Source organism: Motacilla alba, chromosome 1A, assembly GCF_015832195.1.
Source record: "Motacilla alba alba isolate MOTALB_02 chromosome 1A, Motacilla_alba_V1.0_pri, whole genome shotgun sequence".
In the NCBI taxonomy this organism is placed as follows: Eukaryota; Metazoa; Chordata; class Aves; order Passeriformes; family Motacillidae; genus Motacilla; species Motacilla alba.
In genome coordinates, this window is record NC_052031.1 from 40,875,102 (window position 1) to 40,902,150 (window position 27,049).

Sequence of the window (27,049 nt, forward strand, 5' to 3'; positions counted from 1 at the left end):
TCTGAAAGAAAAAAAGTTTATTTGAGATATCAAAGTACAAACGTCAAATAAATGCTTCAAAACACTGGATTTTTATTATTATTTTATGTTTTAAGAAATACTCTCTCTCAACCTATTTTACCTATTTTCTTCTTAAAATACAGTGATATTCTTAAGACCTAGAAGTTGCAGGGAAGGTACAATCAACCACCAAGCGTGGATAAAGATTAGTTGAGAGAATCCACACAAGTTCCTATGAGCAAAATAAATCTGGTAGAGTATGAGTGGAAATTAATTTTCCCCCCCACGGGTCTTGTACTAGCCTGCAAAGCTGTGTATATTATTCTGTTTCAATTCTCTATCCTCTAAGTAATTATATATATTAAAAAAAAAAAAGACTCAATAGAAATTGTAGCTATTGGTAACTAAACTCATAAGAACTCATAAAATACATTAGTCTACCCTCAGCATTCAGAGCTCTGGGCTTACCTACTTTTAAGAGTGATACCACAGAGGTCAAAAGATGCAGAGTTGTGTTAATAAATTATTACAAAGATAAGATAATATATTTCATACTTGTGTTTCCATCAAGAGCTGATGAGTCTAAATATTATACATTATTACTGAAGCATTCAAATAACAATGTATGAAAAAAATACAATACAAAATATATTAAGGCAACTAGCACACTTTGCTGAAACTATTTATAATAGCCAGGATTAGGAAAAATACCCACAACAAATAAACCACAAAAATTTTCTTTTCAGAAAAGACTTTTTCTCCTTTTTTTTTGTTTGTTTTGTTTTTCTGCATTAAATATGTGCTAATCAGCAGTCCTAGCCCTTTGGCCATTTTAGAAAACAAAAGGTTGTCACACACTTAGGAGAAGAAAGTAAAAGAAAGAAAAAGCAGTGTATCTGAAAGAATTTTACATTTACACCTTCTAGGTACTGTCCATTTGCTTACTTTGTAGGCTGTTAATTCCATGATTGTTTTGAATTTTGCAGAACTGAACTTTATTCAGAAATATTTTAATTATTTCTCCATTGAATTATTTCAATCAAAAGTATTAACTAGATTGTTCCGCAAAATATGAACATGGCAAACCAGAAATTATGCATGTGCCCTCCATTAGCAAAGCCAATAGCAGAGAGTTAGAAATCTTATTTGGTAACTGAGACAATTCAATTCTACAGCTTTGTTTTGGACATACAGTAATATGCTGGAGAAGGGTTTGAGATAAACTACTACATCCTAAATGAAAAAACTGACTTAACCACATAGTTTTAAAATTCTCATGTTTTGCATTCCTTTTTTTAAATTTTACCTGGAGTCAAATATTTTATTAACTACATAAAGGGGATCAGTTTTAGCTGTATCCCAAAGTCCCCACTGAGGAAGTAGGATTTACAGGTTCCTGCTCCAAATCAGTACGAGATGGGATCTAAAAACCTATTTGCTATATGAAAATAGTTGCTAGCTAGCTATTGGGAAACAGTGTCTAGCCAGAGACTAAAATGTCTGGTTCCCGCCTGTTGCTTCTGCTATGCTTTTTTTTTTGGTAGTCATGATTTAAGGAGGCTTAAGACACTGGATCCAACTGGTGAGATAGGCAGGAGAAAGTCTTGCTGAAAATGCCCCTAGGGTTAGGTGTGAGCCTGGGATTTCAGTGTCTCGCACAAGCAGGACGTAAGCAGTCCTGACATGCCTGCTGGCAGGAACTCTGTGGACTTAAACATCACTGGGGCAACTACAGGGTAACAGCAGATAAGTAGGGGGTTTAAAGCTCTTAAAAGCAGATAAAAGCTGCTGAAAGAGAATCAAAATTAAAAACCCTTATGTGGAAGGTAATTTTAAAAATGTGACTTAGGAGTTTTTAAAAATATCATCTTGATATTATATATGAACTAAATTTAAAAATACAGCATAAATGCAATTATATTTCTTCTGTTCTACATTATCATAAAAACTATTTTTAACAGATTAAATGCTCAATAATCTTTTACAGCAGCTTCTTAACAAGGAAACTCCGTCTGCATAAAGCTAATGTAACAGAGCAGAAAATCAAGCTCTTGGTCTAGTTTTCTCTAGTCTATACTTCACGTTCCTAAAAAGTTAGGGAGATGCAGGAGCAGACCCAAAAACCAAAGGATATGAAATCTCCAAACTTTTGGTCCAAGCCAGTCAGAATGCTCCCATTTCACTGAGTATCAACATTACAAAGTCTAAACAGCCTGTCTTGATGCAGTGAAGTCAACAACTTTGCACCTATTACCAGTTAACCCATTCTATCACATAGCATTCTAGCACAAATACACTATTAAGGACATAAAATAGACACCCTTTACTTTGCTAAAGCAGTGCCACAGCTTTAATACCTTGAAGAGCTTAACTTTCAAGACAACAGGTTTACTAATTCTTATAAATAGCCTCCAAAATAAAATTTAAAAAAATGCCTAACTGTTTTCAACTATGTTGACAACAGTACCATGTCCCCTGCAGTTATTTCAGAGTCCTGACTGTGTGTAGAGCTGATTCCAGTGTCAGAGTCTGTATCGTTTATGTCCAGATTAGTCACTCTATGAACAAAGTCAGGAACAGCAATGCTGTTACTGGAGATGCCACTGCCCTTGGATGGCTCTTCATTCGATTGAAGCCTAGTTTCAATGTTGTCCTTAACATGTAGCAAATTAAATTCTTCTGTAAGAAGTTCATATTCTTTTTCCTTCTTTTGAAGCAGTGAGTCCCTGTATGTAAGTTCTTTCTGGATGCAGCTTAGGTATGAGTTGATTCTCAGACCATCTTTCATACTTTTTTCCAGCTCATATTTTACACTTTCCAAATCTGAGGTTTCCAGTTCAGCAACAGCTGCACCTTCTGTGCGAACAGACTCTCCGGTTTTTTCCATACATATACCATGTACTTCTCTTTCAATTTCAGCACACAGGTTCTCTATTAACTGTTTGTGATGTTTCAGTCTCTCTTCAACCTGTAAAATTCCCTCACTTTTGCTCAAATAGTCATGCATCTCTTTTTGATCATCTGGCCTACTCCCTTGCAGTTCAGCCTCACTTGTATTGATCATTAAATAGGAATCCTGCACATAATTTTCTCCATCATTCGCCACACGGTCAAGATGGAATTTTGCTTCACATTTTTCAATTTCCATATCTAGTTCCTTCATTCTAAGGACTTGTTGATGAATGGTATGATCTTGAGAAATGATCAGATGAATCAGGGTCTCCATATTATCTCTCTCTTGCTGAACACTGTCCTGCTTAAGCTTGGCCAGTTTCCGGAAAGTCTTCCTCACAATTTTCTTTTGCTTGTCTATTGGCAACATCTTCATGTAGTTTGCTGGACTGAGGTCCCACTGCTTTTCTACATTTTGTACTACCTTGGCTTCAGCTGTCTTCCACAATGGAAATGAGAGGAAAGCATCTGACTTTACCAATACAAAATGCAAATTAGCCTGCTCTTCGCCCCAGGCCTTCCAGAGTCTCAGAATCTTTGTCAAGGGAGGCAGTACACGCTCCGAGCCTCTCCATTTTTCTACAATGCAGTAATCACTAGGTTTTCCAAAAAGGACCTTTTTCTCTCCAAATGTTGTCTGATGTTCCTCAAGCAGTGCTTGAATCACTTCTGAGCAAGTTGTACGCTTTGTCAGGCCACATACAATCTTCTCCTCCTGGCAAACCCAAACCACAATCTCTCTTTCATTTGAAGCCATGTCCTTGCTTGGAGATCTGGAAAGCAAGAAGAGACCAAGTATAAATTACATATCAATGGCAGAGACAGTACAAATAATTACTATAATTCTGATATGACTAACACATTGAAAAACTCCTGTATTGTTGTACAAGACAATATACTTGCTTACATTGCATGAAGAAACGTCTTTGAATTAAGTAACTGCTTTAATTGACTACTGCTTTGATATAATTAGTCCAGCTGAATGAGAATCTCACAGAATGTCTTTTATCAAATCTTGGTTTTGTATACCTAGTAAGAGTGTATTAAAGTTGGGCAATCTGCATTACACTTTCAGACTGACCTAGGACAGCATAGCTTTCGGATCTTCATATTTGTTCTCATTACAAAGACTGCAGAGACATTTCTAAGCTACTAGAAATGGCTTCTGAAGGGAAGAATGCACTGAACATAGATGGACTGAGGAAAGATGACCAATGAATCTGACAACAGGATAAATCTATAGCTCTTCTGCCACACTTTCCCCCTACACAAGCTTAAAAACTATTGTTTTCCTCTTTTTTTCACTAATAAGTGTCAAGAAATTTGTTGCTCTTCCTGAAGTACCAAATAGCCCGAATTCCATGGAGTTGTGAGAGAATATCAGCTGCGAGAGAATACATACATGGGTCTGCATTTTATTTTGTTATTTGAAATTATACAGAAACACAAGAAAGGGAAAAAAGTTATTTTATGTAGTTGCTTACTTGTTTGTTTATGAATTACAATGAATGTGCTATTAACCTGGTACCTCCTTATACACTGAGATATTTAACTCCAGGTGTCTGAGATCCTATAATGGCTCCTGTAGCTCCAGTGCCTAAACAGCAATTCAGCTGACCAAAGGTTGAAGTTCACTTCACAGCTAATTCTTCAGTTTGCCCCCATCTGGTCCTGGTCTGCTCTGGGCCTGTGTTGACAGAGTTGCCTGGATATTCCTGTCCTCAAAACTCCACTTGAATAGTTTTCTCCTTGCCCAGACCTGGTGATTTGACCTCTTGCATAAAATGATAAAACAGTAAATTCCCTGAGGAAAAAATGTCTTTGGATTTTCTAGTATTCCTTGCAGTTAATTTGAATGAATGAGGTTTAACCTAGTCTGACAGAGAAAGCCTGAAAAGGAAAATAACTCTCCAGACCATATTCAAAGGGTACAATAGAGCATGTTTCCATCTAGGACTACTTATCACAGAACTTTTTCAGTCTTCTGAGTTGCAGCAAGCATGGAGTTTTATTTGGCTTAATTACAGCTACACCCTATGATTAGTAAAGCAATCCACCTTGTTCTTTTTTCCTAATTATTACACAACATGACAGACACACTGCAGTCCAATAAATTGAACTATGATTGACTCAGCTCTAGGTGCCACTCTGACCAGGAGGCAAAAATCCTTAAAAGAAAGGAAACTGCAAATGAATACTAATAAAACTGACAAGTGTAAGTTTATTAGTATCATTGCACAGGAGAGCTCTGTCCAACTATATTGCTTCAGGTCTTGGAACATTTTCTGTAAAATGTGTTTTGGTAGACGACTCTGAGTAATAGCACCAGTTTCCTCTCCAATAGCTCCCCCTCACAGACCAGTGTTTTACAGTAATTATTTTTGAAACTGGTGCTCAAAAAGTTAATAATGTTTTCATAGACTACTTCTCAAGATAAGAAAGCACATATCACAGACACAGAAAATGGCAAAGTGGCACAAAGAAAGAGTAATATTCAAGTTTAAGTGGGGGGGGGTGGGGGGTGGGGAAGGAATGGAGGATGATATTAAATTAAATGGCATTACTGTGAAGTATACCACACACTAAAAAATCAGTATCTGTAAGTCCTCTGAGATTTACAATATGCAGGATGCTGTATTTTTTTTCTGTTAACAGATTGGCAGTTAATTGAATTTCAGGTAAATAGCCAGTTGCAATGTAAGTCAGCTGGGACTAAAAATAACTCAGTATTTGCTTTACGCTACAGATATGAAAAGGAAAAAAGCAACAAATCATTTATTATGCATAAAATTACACAAAATCAATCATGAAAAATACTGTGCCTCAAACCATGTTCACTACTGATACCTAAATAATTGATTTACAAATTCAAGTGTATTACCAGTCATTGAATTTAAATTTATAGACATACCAAAAATAAAAAAAAGAGAGGCATAAAAATATAAAAAAAACCATACTAGGGACTCTGAGGCAGTAAATCTGTATCTTTCCTGATTTCTTTTGCAATTAGGAAATGCATTTCAGGAAATGAATGTAGTCTCTTCTAGCATTCTTCTGAGTGTCTTATGCAATTTGTTTTCAAATCAAAATTATTTCTATTTTTTTATTGTTTTGGGGTTTTTTGGCATATTTTCTCCTAGTCAATATTTTCAGTATGTAACTGATTATGTGGATTAAGCAGAAGCCTACTGTCTCTTCTGGCTCCTTTAGAGTTTTCTTATGAAGCCAGTTTCTCTCTGTGCTATTAGCAAATCTTCAGATAAATCTGCAGACCCCGTAGACATCCCATCATTGTTGTACTCATAAATACTTTCACTATACTTTCTTATATGGAATTCCCACAGAGTTCAGCAAGAGTTAAGCAAACATCTGATGGAAACACATTGTATATTGTAAAGCAATCTCTACAGGATCCATGAAAACAATATGGATGTAAAAAATAACATCTTTAAATTACTGTTTTCAACACTTTTCCAGCTGTTTATCAGCCCCTGCAACTTTTTCAGTTATGATGCACCTGTCTACCCAGACTTTACATTCAGCTTTCTTGGAGAAGGATTGTTCTTTATTTGGCCTATAAAATATGACTTAGTAGCACAATTGGATAATGTATGTATATTCAGGTATACAAAGAAATCAAGTAGCTTATACATGAAAATAAGTACTTACAAATATCTAAGTATATAATGTATATACCTACATCTTTTAATTATATTGTCACATTTTACAGAAAAGGAGAGAAGAAATTAAAAGAATTTCTGAACATCTCTGTAATTCTTGGATCAAAGCAACATGGGAAAGTACAAACTCTTTCCTTAATTTTTCTATGTGTTTGTCCCAACATATTTTATCTTTTATTCAGTCACTCCACTCAATTTTTGATCTTTACTTCTAAGCAAAAAGAATTAGCCAGACATTTATAACCTTACATTGCCATGGAATTCTAATATATTCTAAAATATCAAAAGTGGTTCTTTATTATCTTCCACTAAAAATGGTAAACTGGAACCTTACCATGGACCTTTCAAGTAAAACGTATTGTATAATTCTTTTTTCATAGTTAATTCAGCTAGTTCTAAACAAAAATGAAGCATTGTTGTGTCAGTCACAGAATAACAATTACTAAAAACTTGCTTTCAGGATGCAAGAAGATGCCAATACTAGGAAATATCTTTTGTTAAACTGCACATTCCTCATAGAAAGTGAAGAGCAGATTCTGCATTTATGAAGTGGAATTCATTTGAAAGTTAAGATTTCAGTATAAATTCACCATCAAAATTCCTCTTCATCAAGAGAAGAGAGAAGACTTCCAAGAAGAATCCCTACTGCCTAGCCAATCTTTGGTCATTGGGAACTATCATCAGAGGAAGCTATTTCTCTCTTTCATTAACTACAAGAGACCCATGTGGCTACTTTCAATCAAATAGCTCACTTTCAGGTAGTTGAAATCAGACGAGATTAACCCAATCAGATTCATTCCGGTGAGTTTAATTCAGATTCTGGTTTATCTGAGAGAAATGTAAAAATAATGGTTACTGCACCAGTTGATTAAGTACAGACAACTAAATGTGGGACCTACACATCATAAATTCACAAATTTAGTTTAGACCTTGACTGTTCAATTTAGCCAATAATATATAAGGATATCCATTATTCGTTTCAATACTAAGAAAGAGTCTTCAAGAAATTTTGGTCATTGACAGGAATTCTTTTCTTTTCTTTCCTTTTTTTTTTTTTCCTGAGATGCAATACTAAAAGTTATAATCTTCAGGAACAAGATCTATTTTTAAACAGTCATTTTAACAGAGAAGCAACCTTCTCATATTTACAGTTTCCTTGAATTTCCTGTCCTGCAGTTTTGCAAAGGACACAAAAGAACTAGCATTTTTAATAACCTAGCAGTTAATAGGAGTGTTAACAGCCAAAATGTTTTTCCAGTTTAAATGTTTGGGTTTCCTGATGACCACAATAACAATTTCTTCAAAACTAGCTAGGCAACTTATATTTTTTCAAAAATATAATGCTGCAGTAAACAGGCTTTGAAGCTTTCAGTTCTGTTTTGAAGTCTGTTTCTTTGAATTGATCACAGAAGTGTTCTGCTTATACATCTAAGATTATAAAGTCTTGATGATAACAACAACATGCAAGTCTGTATTTTTTTTACGAAGCCACTAATTACTTAGGACCAGATGGTCAAACAATGGTCAAAAGTACATTTCCCATCTTTTTGCTTGCTTGGTTTGATTGCTATTTTCATGCCTTCTGCTCCTTGTTTCTCTTCAAGATGACCCAAAACCCCATCTCAATCATGCTCTAGACCTCACACAGTCTTAATTACACCAGCACAAACTGAGTGTTGTGTGTCATATATATAATTTGTTAATTTATCCTTCCGGCCTAGGGGAAGGTAATGCATTCCAGCAACATTTAGACAAAACAAAAACATTTACTTATGTCACACAAAGTCAAAATATGAGGTAGCTTAAATGCTGGAAGGGGCACTTTTGATATTCACTGGCTTTAAGGTATGTTTGGCCCAAAAATATACATATCAAACATAATTGCTTGCCTTCTTGAAACAGTCTCCTTAAAGAGATATTTAAAGGATATTTATTGTATCCATTTTACAACCAATCATGCCAATGACATAAAGGGATCCCCCCACTGTTTAAAATTTCACCTTCGTGTGTATGAGATGCTTCTTTTTCTAGACTAAATTCTGCAAACATTCTATTGGAACTGGATCACTTCCATATTATATTGTTAGCAACTTAATGCAGTGTTTCTGAAATATAATGGACACTAAAAGAATACTTTCCCTTAGCTGAAAAAAAGCATCGATAATCTTTTCTCCCTTCACTGCAATAAATTATTTCTAGACTTACTCCCCACAAAAAAATTAATTCCTTTTTCAATATTACCATATTTCTTGACATACTCTCTGTGAAAATAAACCAAACTGAGTAACTGATTTAAAAACACTTAGGAAAGGAATTCAAAGCTGAGATTTTTTTATGACCAAAAATTTTACTAGTTGCCTCCTCCCGGTCATTGAAATAATTTGTATGGAATAAATGTCAGTTGGTGAAAATAGATTGCAGGCTAAGCAATACATTAACCTTTTCCTTGAAAATGCATAGAACTCCTAATAATTTATAAATTTTCCATCAAAGAGCTCATGCTAAAAAGTGATTTGTATAAAATATCTTAGTAATTTTTTCACTGATTTTTTGGGAAAATCATGTTTTATTCTATGACAGCTTAAGACCCTTCAAATAGCACATGCAGTCTAATCTCCAACAAATCAGATGATAATGGTGTTTTATAATTGACAGACTGCTGTGCTGGGGTCCTCAGCTGACCAGAGTACATAGGTATGCTGCTGCCCTGACCTTCCCAAAGTAAGATCAAAATGCTTTTAAACTTAAAGAAAAGCCCTACGTTATGCCAAGATAAGACGAAGAACAATTCACTTTCTTCAATGGAGAAGACAAAAAGGCTCTAAGAGACAATCTTGCTGCTGCCTACTGCATCCTTGCAGTGTAGTTCTTGCCAAGAGATCCAGGGTCTGCCATCTAGGTGCTTTCCTGGAGCCCACTAAGAAATGTAACACTTTCAGGGAGACCCAGGCAGGGCTCTGCTCCCCGTGCTGCTCAGCAGCCCCTCTGTTCTTTCCTAAGCCGCACGTTCCCAGCTACTCAGCAAGAGGTTCTGTGCTGTATCTCCCACCTGCCACGCTGCACAGTGGGGAACAACCTCCCAGCCAGTCCTGCTCAGTGCCTGAGCCACTTGTTCTCCTTTGAAAATGTTGTTACACAAAGGCACGTCTCATCCTGGGAAAACAAGACACACTAAGCATTTAATAATCTAGTGTTTTACAGGGGCTGGTCTTCGAGCATGCTGCTGGGGCACATACATATGGCTGTTGGGAAGTATGTATTTGTGCTATGGCCTTTGTTCAACAACCACAGATGCTTCTTCCATGTGAAGGAAGAAATGCCTTCTTTTCCTGCAATTTCTAAAAGCCTTGTTATCTCAGTGCCAAGATTATTAATCTATGTTATCTCTTAGATCTGAGCTATAACTATCATCAAAGATAAGATATCGATCAAAAATGAGATCGTTCCTAATTATATATCTACTTGCTGGAAATAATAAGAAGCCAGTATTACAATATTACCTACTTGACACAAATGGCCTATTTTTGTAGCATAGGTCACATGCTACATGTAATTTGAGAGCTTCTGATACCAGTGACGCTTACATGTCAGGGTATATAAGGGCAAGTATCAGCCACAGAATCACAGAATATCTCAAATTGAAAGAGACTCAAATGGATCATTGACTCCAACACCCTGCTCCTCACAGAACTACCTAAGATTAAACCATTAAGAGCATCATCCAGAAGCTCCTTGAGCTCTGACAGGCTTGTTGCCATTAACAACTCCTTGGAGAGACTGTTCTCATACCCAACTCCACCCTCAGAGAAGAACCTTTTCCTAATGTCCAATGATTTTGTGGGAATGGTGTGGTAATGCTGTTTTTACCAGACCTCTGACCTAATATGAAGCCAATAACCAAATATGAAGTCAAAGCATAGAGAATACATACATCATCACATACCATTTAGATAACACTGCTTTTATTGTTTTTATTGTATTATTGCTCTTATTGTATTAATTGATTTTATTGTATTGCTTTTATTGTTTCTATTTCAAAATCTCAGCATGTTACCATGTGTGTGGGTACATATATATATATATATAAAAAATGTAAAGCTGATGGGGCTGTGTTGCAGCTCTTGCATGGAAAAAACTAACTTAATTTGATCCAAAAAAGGTGAGTTTAAACATTAAAGGTATAGAGAATACACAGTTCATATGAAAGCTAGGGTCACAAGTATGTCAACCTTTCAGGAATAAATGGCTCATGCTGAAAGTCCATACTATGTTTATTCAGACTATCCATATTTAAACCACCTTTTCTCTTAACTTTCTGTCCCCTTCTGTAAAGTTATTCAAAAGGCAGTAAAGGCCAAATCTTATACTTAGTATGCCTCCTGCCTAAGTACATTACACACTTCTGAGTTTCCTAAGGGCAGCAATAAGGAAGTAGCTACTCTCTCACTACCCACTGAAGCTGGAATTACTCCAAAGCCTTAGGGATTCAAATGAGCCTATTAACTCACTGCATTACCATTCCCCTTCACAAGTCCCTAAAAACAAAATTAATGGAGGCACAGTTACTATCCATGTCATATAGGACACAGAAATTCCATACATGACATGTCAGAAACTTGCTTCTTCCCTTTTGCGTCCTATGAAAGTCAGGGAAAAGGTCACTTGAAGGGTATCATGGCAAGACAGAACTGGTACTTTAACTGTGAGAATAAAGCTCTTCATACAGACAATCAGTATAGTCCCAATGCCGCAGGAAGACTTGGAAAGAACACCACAGAACTTCTGAAAACAAAATAATTATTATTTATAGAGAGAAATAAACTTCTCTCTACAATCTGCTTCTGTATCCATTTAATCTTGCTCTATAATAAAACTTCCTCCTTTAAAGAAATGTACATAGGAATTTACTAAAAATAAAATAAAATCAGGCATCTTATGAGCCAGTGATATTTTTCAAATATACACATATACATGGTAATTTGGATGCTCCAATTGAAATATTTCAGATATTTGAAAAAAATTTAAAAAATAAAGAAAGTCTATTTTTATAACTAGTTCGTTATAACACATTTTTTCCTGGTATGAATTTAATGTTCATTTTTCTGTTCTTTTTTAAAGGCATAAATTTTTAATTCAGCAAGATACACACACTGTCAGAAGGCTCTATGAGCAACAGCTCACACTGTCAGAAGGCTCATAATTTGCAACAGCTGTTGCAAATTATGTCCAATATGAATTAAAATTTATGTACTTAAAACTACAAGTAGGTCCTTCATCTCTCCTGCAGAGAAAGGCCATCACCTAAGCTACTGTAAAAAATTGCATACATTACAATTCAGCAATGATCTGTGGTTGAAACTTCTATTCACCTAAACACTTTATACTATGTTGGTGCTCTGTGACAAATTTCAGTGGAATAACTTTGAATTGCAATGAGATAGTATAATTTTTTTAATAGAATGAAAACGTGAAAGATTTGACAGTTTAAAGAAAATAAGTCTGATAATTATTTTACTGCAAATAACTCATTCACACTAGACTGCTGGTGACTTGAAATGTCAGACTTTGGTAAAAATCCCATGGGAAATCACGTGCTTCTAATAACTGTACTGCTTGGAAACAGGTGTTTGAACAGGGACCAACTGTAAAGAAAAAGAAAGAAAAAAAGAAATAAGCCCTGATAGTACTTAAAACAGATAAAAAGGAAACTAAAGCAGCCAAGAAGAAGGACCAACAAGGACTGACAGTAATAATTCTAACATCTGCTAAGTGGATGGATAGCAGAGTTTGTACTACATAGAAAATAAGCCAAGAAATTGCACTAACTCAGGATTTTGCACTAACAGAAAGACAGAAGTAAGAGATACTGTACGAGGAATTATATACCTTGTTCATTAGATAAGAGCAATAGTTATGATGGATTAACCTGAACACTTCCCTGATGCTCTTTTCAAAAATGACAGGACTCTGTGTCTTTGCTACAATGGCCAATATTATTTTGCAAAACCTCATTTGCAAGGGCTGAGTGCAGATGTTCACCAAAGCTGACCAAAATTTTACTAGGTCCTCCCCTTCACTTATTATCTCTGCCCCATACCATGTTTACACTTCCAATCACAGGCAAGTGCAAAGGCTGCAGTGGAGACTACATTTGCTCCTGCCCTCTCCTTCTGTCTTACCTCTGAAATTTTCCTCTGCCCTTAAGGGTACACATTCTCTATAAATTACACCCGCTTTAAATCTGCCTTCCTGTCAGACTAATCATCATTTCTCCATTGTATAGTCAAGTCATAAGGTTGGTGAGTGGATATTAGTCAAAAAAATGTTTGGAATTCCAACAAGCATGGTGTATGCACAAAATGTCATGACAGGTAACACGTTTATCATACCAGGCCTGTATTTGGAGTAGCACAACATAGTGGAGGGGGAGGTTCAAGAAAAGAAGAGGAGAACTAGCTTTCCACCAAAATATTTTCCAAGATGAGTAATAGTAACATCAACAATTTTCTTTACTGGGAAAACATGCTTTGATGTGTATAACTGCTACTGAGGAAGCAGCTGTTATACAGGAATGGAAGATCCAGGAAAAACTCCAGAGCCAAAACAAACACTGACATATTTAGTGATAGTAATTCTTTAGATCATGATGGAGGGGGATGGGAAGACAGGCATTTTCAAATTCCTCAGTGTTAATGAGCACCATGAGAAGTTTAGAAATATCAATATAGTAAATGCTACATTTTAATTTTGAGCAGTGGGTAGTTCTCACTAGTGAACACATGAAAATGCCACTGGTACTTTTCATCTACCCTTAGAACTTTGCTACATTCCAAAAATACAATCCTTTAAATTGCTCCTGTGCTAAATATGCAGATTTAAGCACTGGCTACACTATAAAAACTTTATGGAGCTCCTATTAATAATGTACAGAATGTGTTTAAACTCCACTTTCAGAAGTACAGAGGAAGCCAAATAATTTACAACTCATTTGGAACACAAGCTTCTAAACGACAGAGTTGCTGTTATAGTTAATAGAAATTTGTGTTATCTAACTTCTCCCATTATAATTTTTATAACAGCCTTTTAGAAGCACCCTGGTTGTTTATGAGCTTTTGAGATCAAAGAAGTGAGGGGAATTCCAAGAATTGAGAGTATGAAGGGGTTTTTGTTTGGTTTGGTTTTTGGTTTGTTTTTTGGTTGGGTTTGGTTTTTTTTTTTCTTTTTTTGTGGTTCCATGAAATTCAGTTCAGCTTTTGTTGAAAGGCAAAAGTGTACTGCTTCCCTCCCCTGCCTTTGTTGACATTTTGCCCAGTGAAGAAACAAACACAAAATATTCAGAGGTTGGGTCTGAGCTGCCAAAACATGAACAAAGCATACTATATGTAGACAGATGATAACAAGGCAAGTTAAATAATGGTATGAGATACAGACAAGGAAATAATAAGACTTCATGCTACTTTTCCAATACTCCCTGATCTGAAGAAGGCTGGGATGGCTCCCTTCTTACAAATCCTTATATGCTGTGCATGTTTTGCACCTCTTCTCTGCTTCTGGTGGCACTATGTGAGATAAGTGCTCTTGTCATTCATAATGAATGGAATGTCCAGATGCACTTGGTTTCTTTTTGCCAATCCTAAGGTTAAACTCAGGCTCAGGAAACAAAATAGGAAAAATACTCATTTGGGTTCTATGGTGTCAAGCAAGAACAGCAGCAATGCAAAGGGAATGGCAGAGAATGGCCAGAAGCCTGGAAAGGGGGTTTAGGATTGCTCTTTGCGCTACAGCAAGTCTTTAGAGCTGTTCAACAACTTCATCAATCATTACCCTTTCCTAATTTCTCAAAATGTAATGATTTGTCAACACAGCTTTTTTGTATATCATAAAAACCAGTCTGAGTATCTCTCTACAGTTTGCTAGGAGTGAGAAAGACAGGATGGGCTTTAATATTCTCCTGTATGTACTGCAATCAATTCTACAGCGTGAACCACCCCACTCTGAAACTACATTGTGTGATCTTTCCCATTTCATTTGCTTTCATTAAATAATTTCAAAAAACATCACCTCAAAAGATGTTCCATCAAGACTTAATTTACAATCAATTCTTTATTTTCTTTTTTTTCTTTTAAATTTCTGCCTCAAACTTTCTGAAAAACAATTCAGTGACAAATGTGTTCTATTACTTACAATATTTGAAGAGATAAAAGGAAAAAATTAGCTGAGATAATGAAGTGGACTCTTATATAAATGTTCAGTCTAAAGAGCTACATTGAGTGCTAGATAAATAATTACGTTAACGAGAAGAGTGGACTTTTTTTTTTAAAAGAAACCTGAAGCATTTTTACTGTCCATTGTCAGACTGAGAGATTTGTGCAGCTTATGCTTTCAAGTAATTTTCTAAAATTGCCTATCAATGACTGCTTCAATATGTAGTTAGTCAGCCACAGGCTGATAGGGTCTCTAAAATATAACCACATCCTCTCTAAAGAAGCTCCTGAACAAATGAAATAAATTGTTAACCTTGCCAACTGTGCTCTTCCCAAGCAATGGATATGAGAAAAGAGGGCACAGGAGATTGCAAAACTAGCTCTGGCCAGCTGAGCAATACAGGTAGGAAAGGCAAAAAGGGATGAATTGCCATCTGGAAGCAAGTTTAAAGCTGGATCATAATGATTACCAAGAGTAATGAGAAATTTATGAAATTAATGCAAAGAAGAAAGATGTGGACAAGAGAGAGATACAGAGAATGGTGTCTAGTAGCCCCCCACCCCCTCCCAATTTTTAGCTCTAAGAAGATGAAGGAAGATGACTGCAGAGGAAAGGCAATCCATGTGATTCAGATAAAAAGCCATGTGAATCCTAAAATATTTGAACAATTGTGACTTAAGGCTAAAACCTGTTCTATGACAGACTTAATGCATTCAGATAATGTGTTTCCAGCTGGGTCCATATGAAGAGGCTCATAATCATGTCATTTGTCCATCACAACCCTCCCACTGGAGCTGAGTTTCTTGTCCGATCTCCAATGAGTCATGATGAATTAAGCCATAAAGATAAAAGCCTTGTTAAACCATCTAAGATAGCCATCCAAATGTGACTGAACAGTTTAGGAAGAAACTTCAAAAATTTAATGCAGCTGAAAAGATGGTAACTCCTGATGAGAGAACTGTGATGAACAAGGAGAGCACATATAGGCCAAAAATCTGCAGTGGGCACAGCTGAAGCTAAGCATGGTGACGTGACTGTGACCAAAGACCAAGGCAGGCCCAAGAAATAATGGTGCTAGTTTTGTGAGACACATCTATGGCAGGATAGTGATTATCCCAAGCAGGCTGTGACACCAGAAAGACACTGCAAACTACTTGTTGACATTAGTTCACAGAAAGTCAGACTGAGTCAGCATTCAAATTAATCCTATGTTTCTTTATTTCACATATCCAAATGTCTTTGCAGGTGGTGATCCTTTCAACATATGAGCAATTCGGATGGCTTCATAGCTCAGGGAGGATAAAAAGGCCTCTTAACAAGGTACTTCATAAGCTGAGTGGTTACCACAGTGACAGGTGGATGTGGGCATGCTTCCCTCTGTCACGCGAACAGCTCTGTCATGCTGGGAGAAATACACACATTTAGCTTTCTTCTGTGACGTGCACATTCTGTTTGTCACTTCTGACAGGCTGGTGTGTACTCAGGTTTGTTATATGTAGATGCATAAATATACAATCTACAGAAGTGGCTTTTTTTTTTTTTGCATGTATTGTTTTTATATCTAATAATTTAGGGTTTATAATATATTACATTCTACATATGTGACAGTACATGAGCTATATATATGCATTCTGTGATCACATCCAACACATGCTGTCATAAATTCATTTTTATGCTGAATATATGCCTACCAGGCACAAACGCTTTAGCACAAAGAAATATGTTTAGCATGCAGCCAAGTACTGAAAAATTTCAGATGTTAAAGATTTCCATGCTACTTAGTTCAGCAAAAATTAATTTGATTCAGTGTATCCATAGGAAGATTCATTCTCTGCTACACTGGTCACTTGCCTCACTTAAATACATATAAGAGACAGTATTCATTTCTGTCAAGACATGGAAGGTACTGAGGCATTGCAGGCTCCAAATATTATAACTTTCAAGTATCTCCCTTGCTGCTGAAATTCATAATGCTCACTTGGACATCTCAACTTCCACAGAAAGTACTACAAAAGAGCTGAACTCCTAACAATGGGGTTTGCTGACACCAGCAAGTTCAGCAGGAACTGACCTAAAGCAGTCAGAAACATGAACAAAAGGGCAGGACTTAGATGCTGTTAGATCATGTTCAAATGTTCACTGCATAAAAAACCAAAAATATTAATTAGTATAGCAACCCAAAACCTGATTCCCTTCTCTCCCTGAAGCTTTCAACACTAATCCTTGTCCTTGTATGCCTTACTGTAACTTAAGCCAGCAGAAAATGAAGCAGTTTCAAAATGAAATACTGTATTTCAGTTTAGAATAACTTCACAAGACTTTCCTGAAAAATGCATAACGAGGGAAGCACAAACTGCACAGTGTTCAGGACCAGTGTAAGACATGACAGAAGTACAGGGGGATGGGGAATGTTACCAGTCAGAACTGAAATATCCAAAGTTCTTAAAAATTGTCTTAGGTGACTGGAATTTCATTTAGGCACCTTCATAAAACTAGCCCTTATTATTTATATTTGTTCAATACATGTGCATTTATTTTTATTTGTTTATTTTCTCCTAGGTATGGTACAACCCTTTTAGAGGACACTTTTAAAAATTTACATTTTTGATATATGTCCTTTACCATCAGGTATTCAATTGCTCTTCAGGCTGACATTATGGAATTTATCTCCACACACTCTTGTAGGGAAAGAACTCCCTTTTACAAACCAAAGTTATCCACTCATTTAAATTCCCACTCTAACTGAATTGATATCCACAGACATGTGCAAAGTAAGACATCCATAAACTTCCTCTGCTCAGCCCTAATGTAAAAAGAGTTTACAGGACACTGAATTAGCAAATGAGGAGCACACAGTGAATAATCAGTTCTGTAAACTGTGGTTTATGCGTCTTGCCCAAAACTAGGTAGGAATTTCGTGGCAGGGCCAGGGAAGACATCCATGCTATTAGGATGGTTCTCCCTTAATCATACACAATCTACCTGTAATTCACCTCTCCGCTCATGTTTCCCTTTTTAATTTCTAAAATGAGTGGTGAAAAAGATGGTTAATAACCTGCTCTACAAATCTGAGCATGCTCCATGAAAAGTGATTGGCTGGTGCTCATATCATCTACCTTAAGCCATTTAAAAATGCAGATGTGCAGTCAAAGATAATTTTCTGACCTTCCTCTGTAATCAGTGGCATAAAATAGGCACCTCCAAAAGGGTGACTAATCCCATACTGACAGCCTGTCTAAGACTAAATGAATTGCCCTCCAGAAGTGTTTAGATGTATCCATTAACTACAAAGAGTACCTAGATGACAAGATACCTAAATTTTCAGTAGGCTCAAGCAGAGTAAGATGGAGCTTGACATTTGTGTTTCACTGTGTATTTGAATCTCAGGAGCAGTATGAGTGTCAGCAAAAGTACTGTGACCATCCACAACTGCAGCTCCAAAAATAACTTAGATCTTTATCAGACATCTGCAGGGACTTCCAAGGGTAAACAAACATTATTAGTTATCTACCTAATCCCTAAAGTACCAGGAGTCTGGGAAAGTGCAGTAAAGTCAATACCAATCCTACATTGTCATTAGAAAACTGAATTTGTGCAGGGCTTTTCAGTAAAGCAGGATGTTAACAATCAAGGGGCCCTGAGAGATACAGGCAATAATCAAGTTAGAAAAGTATACCCAGTGCCTTAGCAATCAGTACAGAGCAAGTCTGTCAACAGCTAATGTCCAAACAAAACAGCAGCTCAGAACATCAGTTTACCAACCAAAACACTAGCAGCTGAACAAGATCAACACAAGATCCCACATTTATAAATATCACTAAACCACTCCTCGATCAGTGAGCAAAATCTGGTAACTTCCTATGGCAGATGAGGTGTACTTTAGGTCATCAAAACAGTGTGCCAACTGTTGCTCTGAAAAATGTTGTAGCTTTAAAGTGCTTTCACAGTGGAAAATACCCTCTGTAGAAAGAACTCCTTTGAATTGACAGAGGTTGGGGAAAGTAAAGTAAGATGTTCTACATGGGTGATGGAATCTATTAACACAAAGCAAATTGCATGTTCAAGACCCAAGGGCAGACTCTCTTAAAAATTAGTAGTCTTCACTCAACTGCATTATTCCAGTGAGGTCATACACTCTTACAAGCTAAAGTAAGGTAAACCCATTTATACCTGACCAAAACAAAGATAATTTAATAGATAATTAAATTTTCATAAACCTGATTTTGTCCTTGAACATGAGAATATTATGCTTTTGCATATTTATTTTAAGCTTCAATATTTTTGTGTCCTTAAAAGGAGAAAAAAATAAAATGTGCTTTTTGATAGAGATGATTCTATTAACCATTATGATGGTAAATTTGTAACTTGGAAATCTTCACAGCAATGAAAGAGAGCAAACAAGGATGAAGAATAAAGAAAGCAACTTAATCAGATTCATGATTTTGACCCTCGATATAAAGAAATTATATATTATATTCACAGCAAACACCATCTCTATAAACACGTTTTTCTCCTATGATTATTCGGCAACTTACTAATTAATGTGGAAAAAGTCATAAAAAAAACCAACCACAACCCAGAAAAACAGAGGTTTACATCACCTCCAAGATTACAACATACCCTGGCTTCTTCTAATGCTGATGCTCAAAAATGCATGTCTAGGAACCATCTAAACTACAATTCAAATGTCTCAAACTGACATAGGGAAAAATGCACTCAGGCAGACAGGAGTGGGAATGAAACAAGAAAGTTGGTGAAAGAGAAACACATCTTCAAATAAAGGTGCATGGGAGATATACCACACATGCACTAGAATTTTTCCTTTCAAGTTTGATGTCTTTTGCTCATTACCACATTACATGACATAATATTATCATACTATCACATACAATTACATGACAATTTATTATCATTACCATTGAGAACCTTTTCTTTTTTTTTTTTTTTTTTAGTTCCAGCAGGTAATTTTCTTTTCTTTTGTTCACTTCACAAAACCACCTCAAAATATATTAAGATGCTCATGGCATTTCTTTATTTATTTCGCTTTCTGGGACATTAAAACCCTCCTTTCAAGACATTTTTAACAGTATGGAAAATTTTAAACCATTGAAAAATTCCTCAGAAAAATCTCATAAAATCAAACCTAAGCTATCTGCAGTGTATTCTCACTTTCCTGCATGGCATCTATGTTTAGTGGACTGCATAAGGACTAGAATAAAAGAACTCACAGATCTAATTCTTACCTCTCCCACTAACTGGCTTTCACAGTCTGTACTTCTACACATTTTACACTGTCTAGTCATGTCCTGCTTATTTTCCTGAGGCATGTAAATATTAACGCTGCTACCAAATTACTGCTAAGGAAAACTATGTAAGCTTATCAGGTGTTTGAGGTCACAAAAAAATTGGTATTGTTATCACTACTGCAACACCTGCACCATAAGTGTATTTATGGCTAGGTCAAACCAGGAAAAGGCAACGTGGTTAATCCTGGAGCCTAGTTGAGTCAAGTTCCAGAAACGTGCTCAAAAAAGTATTCTTTTTGACAAGGCTTCCTGAAACTCTCTTATCGTATTTTGTCCTGTGTGATACCTGAGGAATTGCTGGCACAGAAACACTGTACAGAACCAGACAAAAAGTCATCATCTTGAGAGTACCATCATGTGTAAGAGAAACAAGAGAAGTGACAATAATAGCCCAGTTACCTATGCACACGACTGGGCACCAGCATGTCCAACATTCAGTCCTAGGCTTCACTTAATGCGTGGTCTTAACATTTTTATATTGCATCATCCTTTCTGTCACTACTAATAAGGATTTACCAACATACTAAATATAGAAGCTGGATGAACTAATTAAGGCTTGTACAGCGTATGAGATGTTAATGTTTTCAAATAATAGTGTTTCAGACCAGAGTTTTAAATTGTTATTATTACTCATATAAAACAAACAAAAAACTTTTTTTCCAAGCATAGGTAAATCAGGAGGTACTACTCTATGATTATCACTGACTTTCATTAAAGTTAATAGAATTTAAAAAAAAATGCCCAACTCTGAGAATTTACTTCTGTCTACTGAATTAACTACATATTTAGCAATGTGTCTTTCTTCATGTACAATTCTAGGTTTTCAACAGTAAAACAGGAAATGACCACTGACCAGCAAGATTTTTCCTCTTTTTAATCTTTTACTAAAAAAAAAATGTGAGTTTTGTCTGAAATGTATCTCTCAGCCTGACTCTACTATTAGTGTTTCAGATTAGCTTCAACTTAACCGAAGTCATGCTCTTAGATGGTGTAGTATTACACTTCTATTACTCGTTTTATTTACTCCTTCAGGATGAAATTGCTGCCTGCCCTCCTGGAATAGTAGATAATTAACTCTTTAGAAATAAGGTTAGTGTTTTGCTAGATGAAAAGCTCTTCCTGAAAGTGAAGTGAACAAATATGTACAAAGATTATTAGAAAATGTGTGCACCATTTTGACCCCTGAGACAAAGCTTCCAAGGAAGACCAGAAAATAAATTATAATGTAAGAAGTCTGGCTCAAAAAGAAACAACTTCTTTGATAGTTCACTAATACATCTCACACTCAGGGAACAGTTAAAAAATAGGTAAAAAGAATGTATTCTGCCATTACAAAGAAAGCACCATCTTTTCAATCGAAAAATTTAACATAGGTAGCACCACTGATTCTAAAACTATTATCTACCCTCTCCAACATACATACCAAATACCTCGTAGTCTTGTATCAAAAAGCACCTTTATAGCTTCATATAGACTTTTATCCAGGTGTGCTTATCCAAGAGAAGTATTAGACATCTCACATGATCCCATGAGACTTACAGTGTGGGTCATACACAGTTCATTCAGACAAGCAGCTGATCTCCAAGAGCTTTACCAATCCAAACCTCAATGCTGAGCATTTTCAGTTTTACTTCATCAAGGTTTAAAATGTACAGCGGTGTACTCAACCGTAGGTAGAGCAGAAAGGGTGTTCAGAGCAATACACAAATCACTGGGCTAACTAGATGCAATGAGAAACTACTCGAGGGAGGGAGGGAGGGAGGGAGGGAGGGAGGGAGGAAGGGAGGAAGGGAGGGATCATGGAAATGCTAAGTCAGTATCAGATAGATGAAGTCTCTAATCTAATTCACTACTCTGCACTGTAATATATAAACTGAGAGAATAATTGAATGTGTCTCTCACTGGGGAGGGTCCTCTGAATGTCAGGACAGGAAGAACTCCCTCTTCTATCCATAACATTGGATGGATATGGTCTTTCTTTCTATCTCTGAACCAGACATGAGCTGATTAAAGAAAAGCAAAATTAAAGAGTAGGCAAAGTAAGTCTTTCCCTCCTACAGAGAAACACTTAACTCCTGTGGCAGTGAGTAAAAGTGGAAAACAGTGGAAAATAGTAAACAATAAAAGTTAGAAAAAAATACAGGAAGGAAAAGCAAAACCAGTAAACACATTTAAATATTAACAGATTTGTAGCACAATTGTTTAATCATGAAACACTACTCTGGGTTCAGAATTGTTGCATGCCAACAGAGCATACAAACTTTTGTAGTAAACCTAGGACACACCATGAAGTACACTGGCAAAATGTATTTCCTAAAGTGTTGAACACAACAGGACAGCCCTACAGCATCAAGATGGATTATCTGTACCCTCTCCCTTTCAGGATCCCAGCTACAACACAAATGAAACAGTAGAGATTCAACAATTTTATCTAAGGCTTATGTGCAAAACCTAAGGAAGTGGTTGAGATGAAAGAAATAGCAATGAGGTCAGTTTTCTCACTATGACATAGATCAGATATCCTTGAAGTATTTAAATAAACCTAAAGACCCATTTTCAAAAGTGATCGAATCTAGCACCCAAGACCAGAGAAGTCTTAATCCTACCGAAAATCAGTGCAGCATAAATACCTGTTTCTGCTAAGGAACCAGGAAACTGAAAACAATGTGAAACCCTGGTACCTAAACAGTGCAAGGTATTTCTCATATTTGGATAGGGAGCTGTTTTGTCTCAGTGCAGAGAAATGTGTTAGATCAATATTAGACCTTATGAGCAAAGAACTCAATGCCTTTTCTCTTCCTCCACCTTCAGCTAAGCATTTCCTGCCCTCACTACACTTCTAAAGTGTGATGTGAGCTGAGCATTCCTCTCACTCTCTAAGTAAGCATCTTTAAGAGATCTGCATAAAAATAAATCCCCTTGAGTTTATTCATGTTGCAGAGCCTTAGTCCTGCAGGAAACTTTCATTTTTCCTTTGTTGCCTTAGAGGGTACAACCTGTCCCTGCTGCGCATATTTGGGTTTCTAAGTGGGTGGGGTGTCTTGGAAGTATTGTTCTCCTGGGGATATAGTGACAAGCACATACACATTCTGGGGACTGTGATTACTTCTGGTTGTCACAGAAGGACAAAGAATACTGTAAGAACTACCTATAGCTCTTGAAAAAGAGCTTGAAAAATATCGCTATTTTCTTTCTTGCCAAGAAACATATGCTGGAGTCACAATCCTAAAGATCACTCCCCTGAAATCAAACCAGGGCTTAAGTGATCTATTGGCTACGTGGGCTTTGTGCTGTCTCTGTATTAGTGACATTTGAGAAGCCCAAGAGAGTAATACTGACTGAAGATCTTTCAAATACTAACAGTAGTTCAACACAGGTTTTGTCTTCCTGAGGTTTGATCTCAGTTTCTTTCTCTAAAGACTTCTGTCATAATGGACAACGTCCCTCACCTCTTACTCAGACACAGACTCAGTGTAACCTCTTTGTTTAAACTCTAAGGTCTTAGGGGCAGAGACTGACAATTTACAATCTGGATGTGAAGAGCCTACTATTAAACAGGGACCTGATCTGGAACCTCTGGGCAATGCTGCAAGACACGCACTAATTACAGTGGTGTCATCTTGTTATCTGAGCAAATGACTGTAACGCCTTCATCTTCCTTCTGGCTCTCCTTCCACCTACCTTTGTTACCTCAGCTTAGCTTTATGTCCTCATGTAAACAGAGATTTTATTCCTCATTTGCTTATCTTACAACTTTCAGGAGTTATATTCACATGCATCAAATGGTCATTAAGAACTTCCAGAGAAAAAGAAAAAAGCTGAGTTTCCCAGAAATGTGAAGGAGCACTAGGCCTATTTTACAAAGCAGCAGCAGGTTAAAGACATACATTTGTATATGTCCCTTTTTGGTCCTTCTTTACAGGTAGTTAGACAAACTAGTAAGCCACAAGTTCTGACTCTCCAATACTGGCCTAAACACGGTGAAGGATTTTAAACTCACTTCTCAAGGTTTCAATTGAATTCACTAGGATACAATTAAAATGAGAAATAATTATTACGTAGCTCTTCAATCATACTGCAAAACCATTTTACTAACTGCATAAGCAAAGTTTAATTCTCAAAATTCAGTACCAAAGCTAACATTAAACATGCAGAAATTTAAAAATCTGAATAGATAACAACACGTCTTAAGAAGTATGTAGTTTGCTTTGTTCTTGACCCCCTCCCCCCTACACTTCTCTGGTCACACAGCCCCTTCTTATTCCCACAAAGCCTCTCAGCCATTAGAGGCATTTATTTATTTCTGGAGATGTGAGGATAAAATGAATAGAAAGTCCTAGATGAACCAGTAAAGGTTCTTTTGGTATTTTAATTTTTATTGCCTATTTAAAGCTTTGGATTATGACTTTCTTTCCTGAGGAATAAAATGTCACACCAGCAAACATAATGAGATTGATGCAATTAGTGTGAAGATATTGTAAATACCCAAAAGAGAACCAATTTCACAGTTGAACACAGTGGAACTGCACTTTGTGATTTAATCCTTATTCATGTAAGTGATTGCAAGAACAAAACTTCCACTTTAAGAGTAATAAATATCCAGCTCTATGTGAAAGCAATTTCATAGAAAAGTTCATGTCCATCTTTTTAGATCTTCTACACAAAAAATGGCCACATGAGAGTTATTTCAAAGTTTTACTGTTTTCAAACACATTACCAAAATACGCTGTTTAATCAGTAAGCTACAGTATTAAAAATTCTAAAATAGTACCTATTTTTTAAACATTGACTGTTACAATCTTTCTAATTTATATACTATGCTAACTTAATATTTTTACACAATCCCAGCAAATACAAGCCGCCCCCAAATAATTTTCGATTTATCAAATGTGAAAACCAAAAGCCAAACATGGAAGAGAAATGGGACGTTTTTACAAGACTATTTAGAGTTCAATTATATTCCCCATAGAAAAGATCATCCTTTGCATTCCTTTAAATACAAACTAAATTTCAGTGAAGAGCACTGGGCGAAGTGGGGATGAAATTACAAGTGATTTTAAAGTTTCTCACTGTGGCAAAATTCCAGTGACATATTTCTGTTCAGCCTTAGCTACATGGGCTCAGCCACTGTATATCCCATAAGGGTCCAAGCAAATTCACTCCTTAAAAACCTAGTACCACCCTAGCACCTAACATGATTACATAACCTTCCTTCTCCTTTTTGCAGCCCGCGTGTGGGGCATGTGGAAGCACGTACAGCTTAAGGGGCAAAGTCCCCATAAAGAAACTTCACAGTAGCAGACCAAAGGAGCACAGAAGTCCCTCTAAAGAAATTTCTAAGCGAAAAAAAAGAAAAAAAAAGTACATACAGTACAAGTCCATTCTGGACTAAAGGCTATTAAAAAAAAAAAAAAAAAAGAAAGAAAAAAAAATCATCCCCCCCGCCTCCCCACGCTGAGAGCTCGATGCTCTCCTACCTCCCAGGCTGACAGCCAGCGGACAAGATAAGGCACAGGTTTGATCCGAAGGGATTGCAGGCTGCCGGTCAACCTCCCAGGGCAACGGGGCTAAGGCACGGGCCCGGAGCCTGGCCCTCCCGTGAGAAACTCGGGGAGTTTTGTCCCGGGGCGGGGGAAGAGCTCCGGGTTCCCCCTGGCCGCCGACGGGACGCGAAGGTCGGGCTTGCAGCCGGTTCTCCCCCCGGCGAGCCTCGCCTTCCCCGCGCGGGGCACCGCCGCTGTTCGCCTCGGCTCAGCCGGGGAAGGCTCCGGGTCCGGAAGAGCTACGTCCCGGTCACGGAAAATACTGCCCAGGAGTGAAAAGAGCCAGAGCGAAGAGGGGCACGACAGGTCCGGGGGAAGGAGGCAAGGGAAAAGCGCCTTCCCTCGGCACACGCCGGCCCGCTCCCCTCCGTTCCCCGGCCCGGCTGCCGTTCGCAGGTGAGCCGGAGCTCAGCTGTCGGGAACGGCACGGTCCGGATAACGCATCCTGCCCCCAGAAGCAAACAGAAAGTGTAAAAAATAATTCATCCCATAGCGCCCTACCTTGTCTTCCTCTTACCCACGCACTTTACCTGTTTTTATGCCGGGTTTTTAATAAATTCCTTCCAAAAGGAGCCATGATCCCAGCGGCATAACATCAGCGATCCACAAACAATTCGAGGGTGTTCCCTTCTCCCCTATTTTTTTGCCTGAGCGCCTTCCAGCTTGTTAATAGTCACCGAGCGTAGCGATGAGCTGGAAGTTGTGCAATTTACTGCTAACTTTGAACTCCAGCTTGTTGCTGCTGCTGCACCTTTGGAGTCCTGCCCAACTGCGAACTTGAAGGAGGTGTTTAGAAGCAGGAAAAAGAAAGGGGAGGGGGGGAATACGCACTTGCTCCTGTGATGTGGAGTTATGCACAGAACTCGCTAAACTTTCAGCCTTGTCACCCTCAGGGCAGCAGGCAGCAAATGGGGAAGAGGGGGCTTTGCTGCCGTGTGGAACTCCGTAAAGGAGCGCACACATACACAAAAGCACTGAAAACTTTCCCCGGGAGCCTCCAGCCACTTCAGGTCAAGTCGCTCAGCTTAAACGCGCGTTAATGAAGGGCAAGCTACAGTTGCCACACCAGTTCTCAATGCATAATAACCTGCCTTTTCAGTACCTCAGTACTTCTTCACAAGGTGTTGAACGAGTATGGGGAAGATGAAGGGGAAAAGATCGCTGTGGCCCCTCTGCTCTCCCTGGACTTTTAAGTAAACGAGCTATTTGCATGGAAGCCTTTATAGACTAAATGCACCTTCGAAAACGTGGCCTAGCAGAGAACAAGTGAGGCAGCAACACGAAAGACTGGATTCGTACTAAGCTGTTCCACGACCTTTTTTGTTATTATTTCAAATTGGCTTTGCCAGAAGGGAAGTGAACA

At 37.4% G+C, this 27,049-nt stretch overlaps 1 protein-coding gene across 2 annotated transcripts; it reads right to left on the reverse strand.

Moving 5' to 3' along the window:
* Positions 1 to 315: 315 nt before the first annotated feature.
* Positions 316 to 26,681, reverse strand: RASSF9 (Ras association domain family member 9). 2 transcript variants are annotated; one of them, XM_038154831.1, is made up of 2 exons: positions 26,217 to 26,681; positions 316 to 3,725 (listed from the first exon to the last, which is right to left on the reverse strand). In XM_038154831.1, the coding sequence occupies exons 1-2, from the start codon at positions 26,261 to 26,263 to the stop codon at positions 2,450 to 2,452; spliced, it is 1,323 nt and encodes a 440-aa protein (XP_038010759.1). In that variant the 5' UTR covers positions 26,264 to 26,681; the 3' UTR covers positions 316 to 2,449. The 2 variants fall into 2 exon arrangements, with proteins under 2 accessions (XP_038010759.1, XP_038010760.1); XM_038154832.1 differs by lacking the exon at positions 26,217 to 26,681 and adding an exon at positions 25,621 to 26,200.
* Between the last annotated feature and the right edge of the window lie 368 nt (positions 26,682 to 27,049).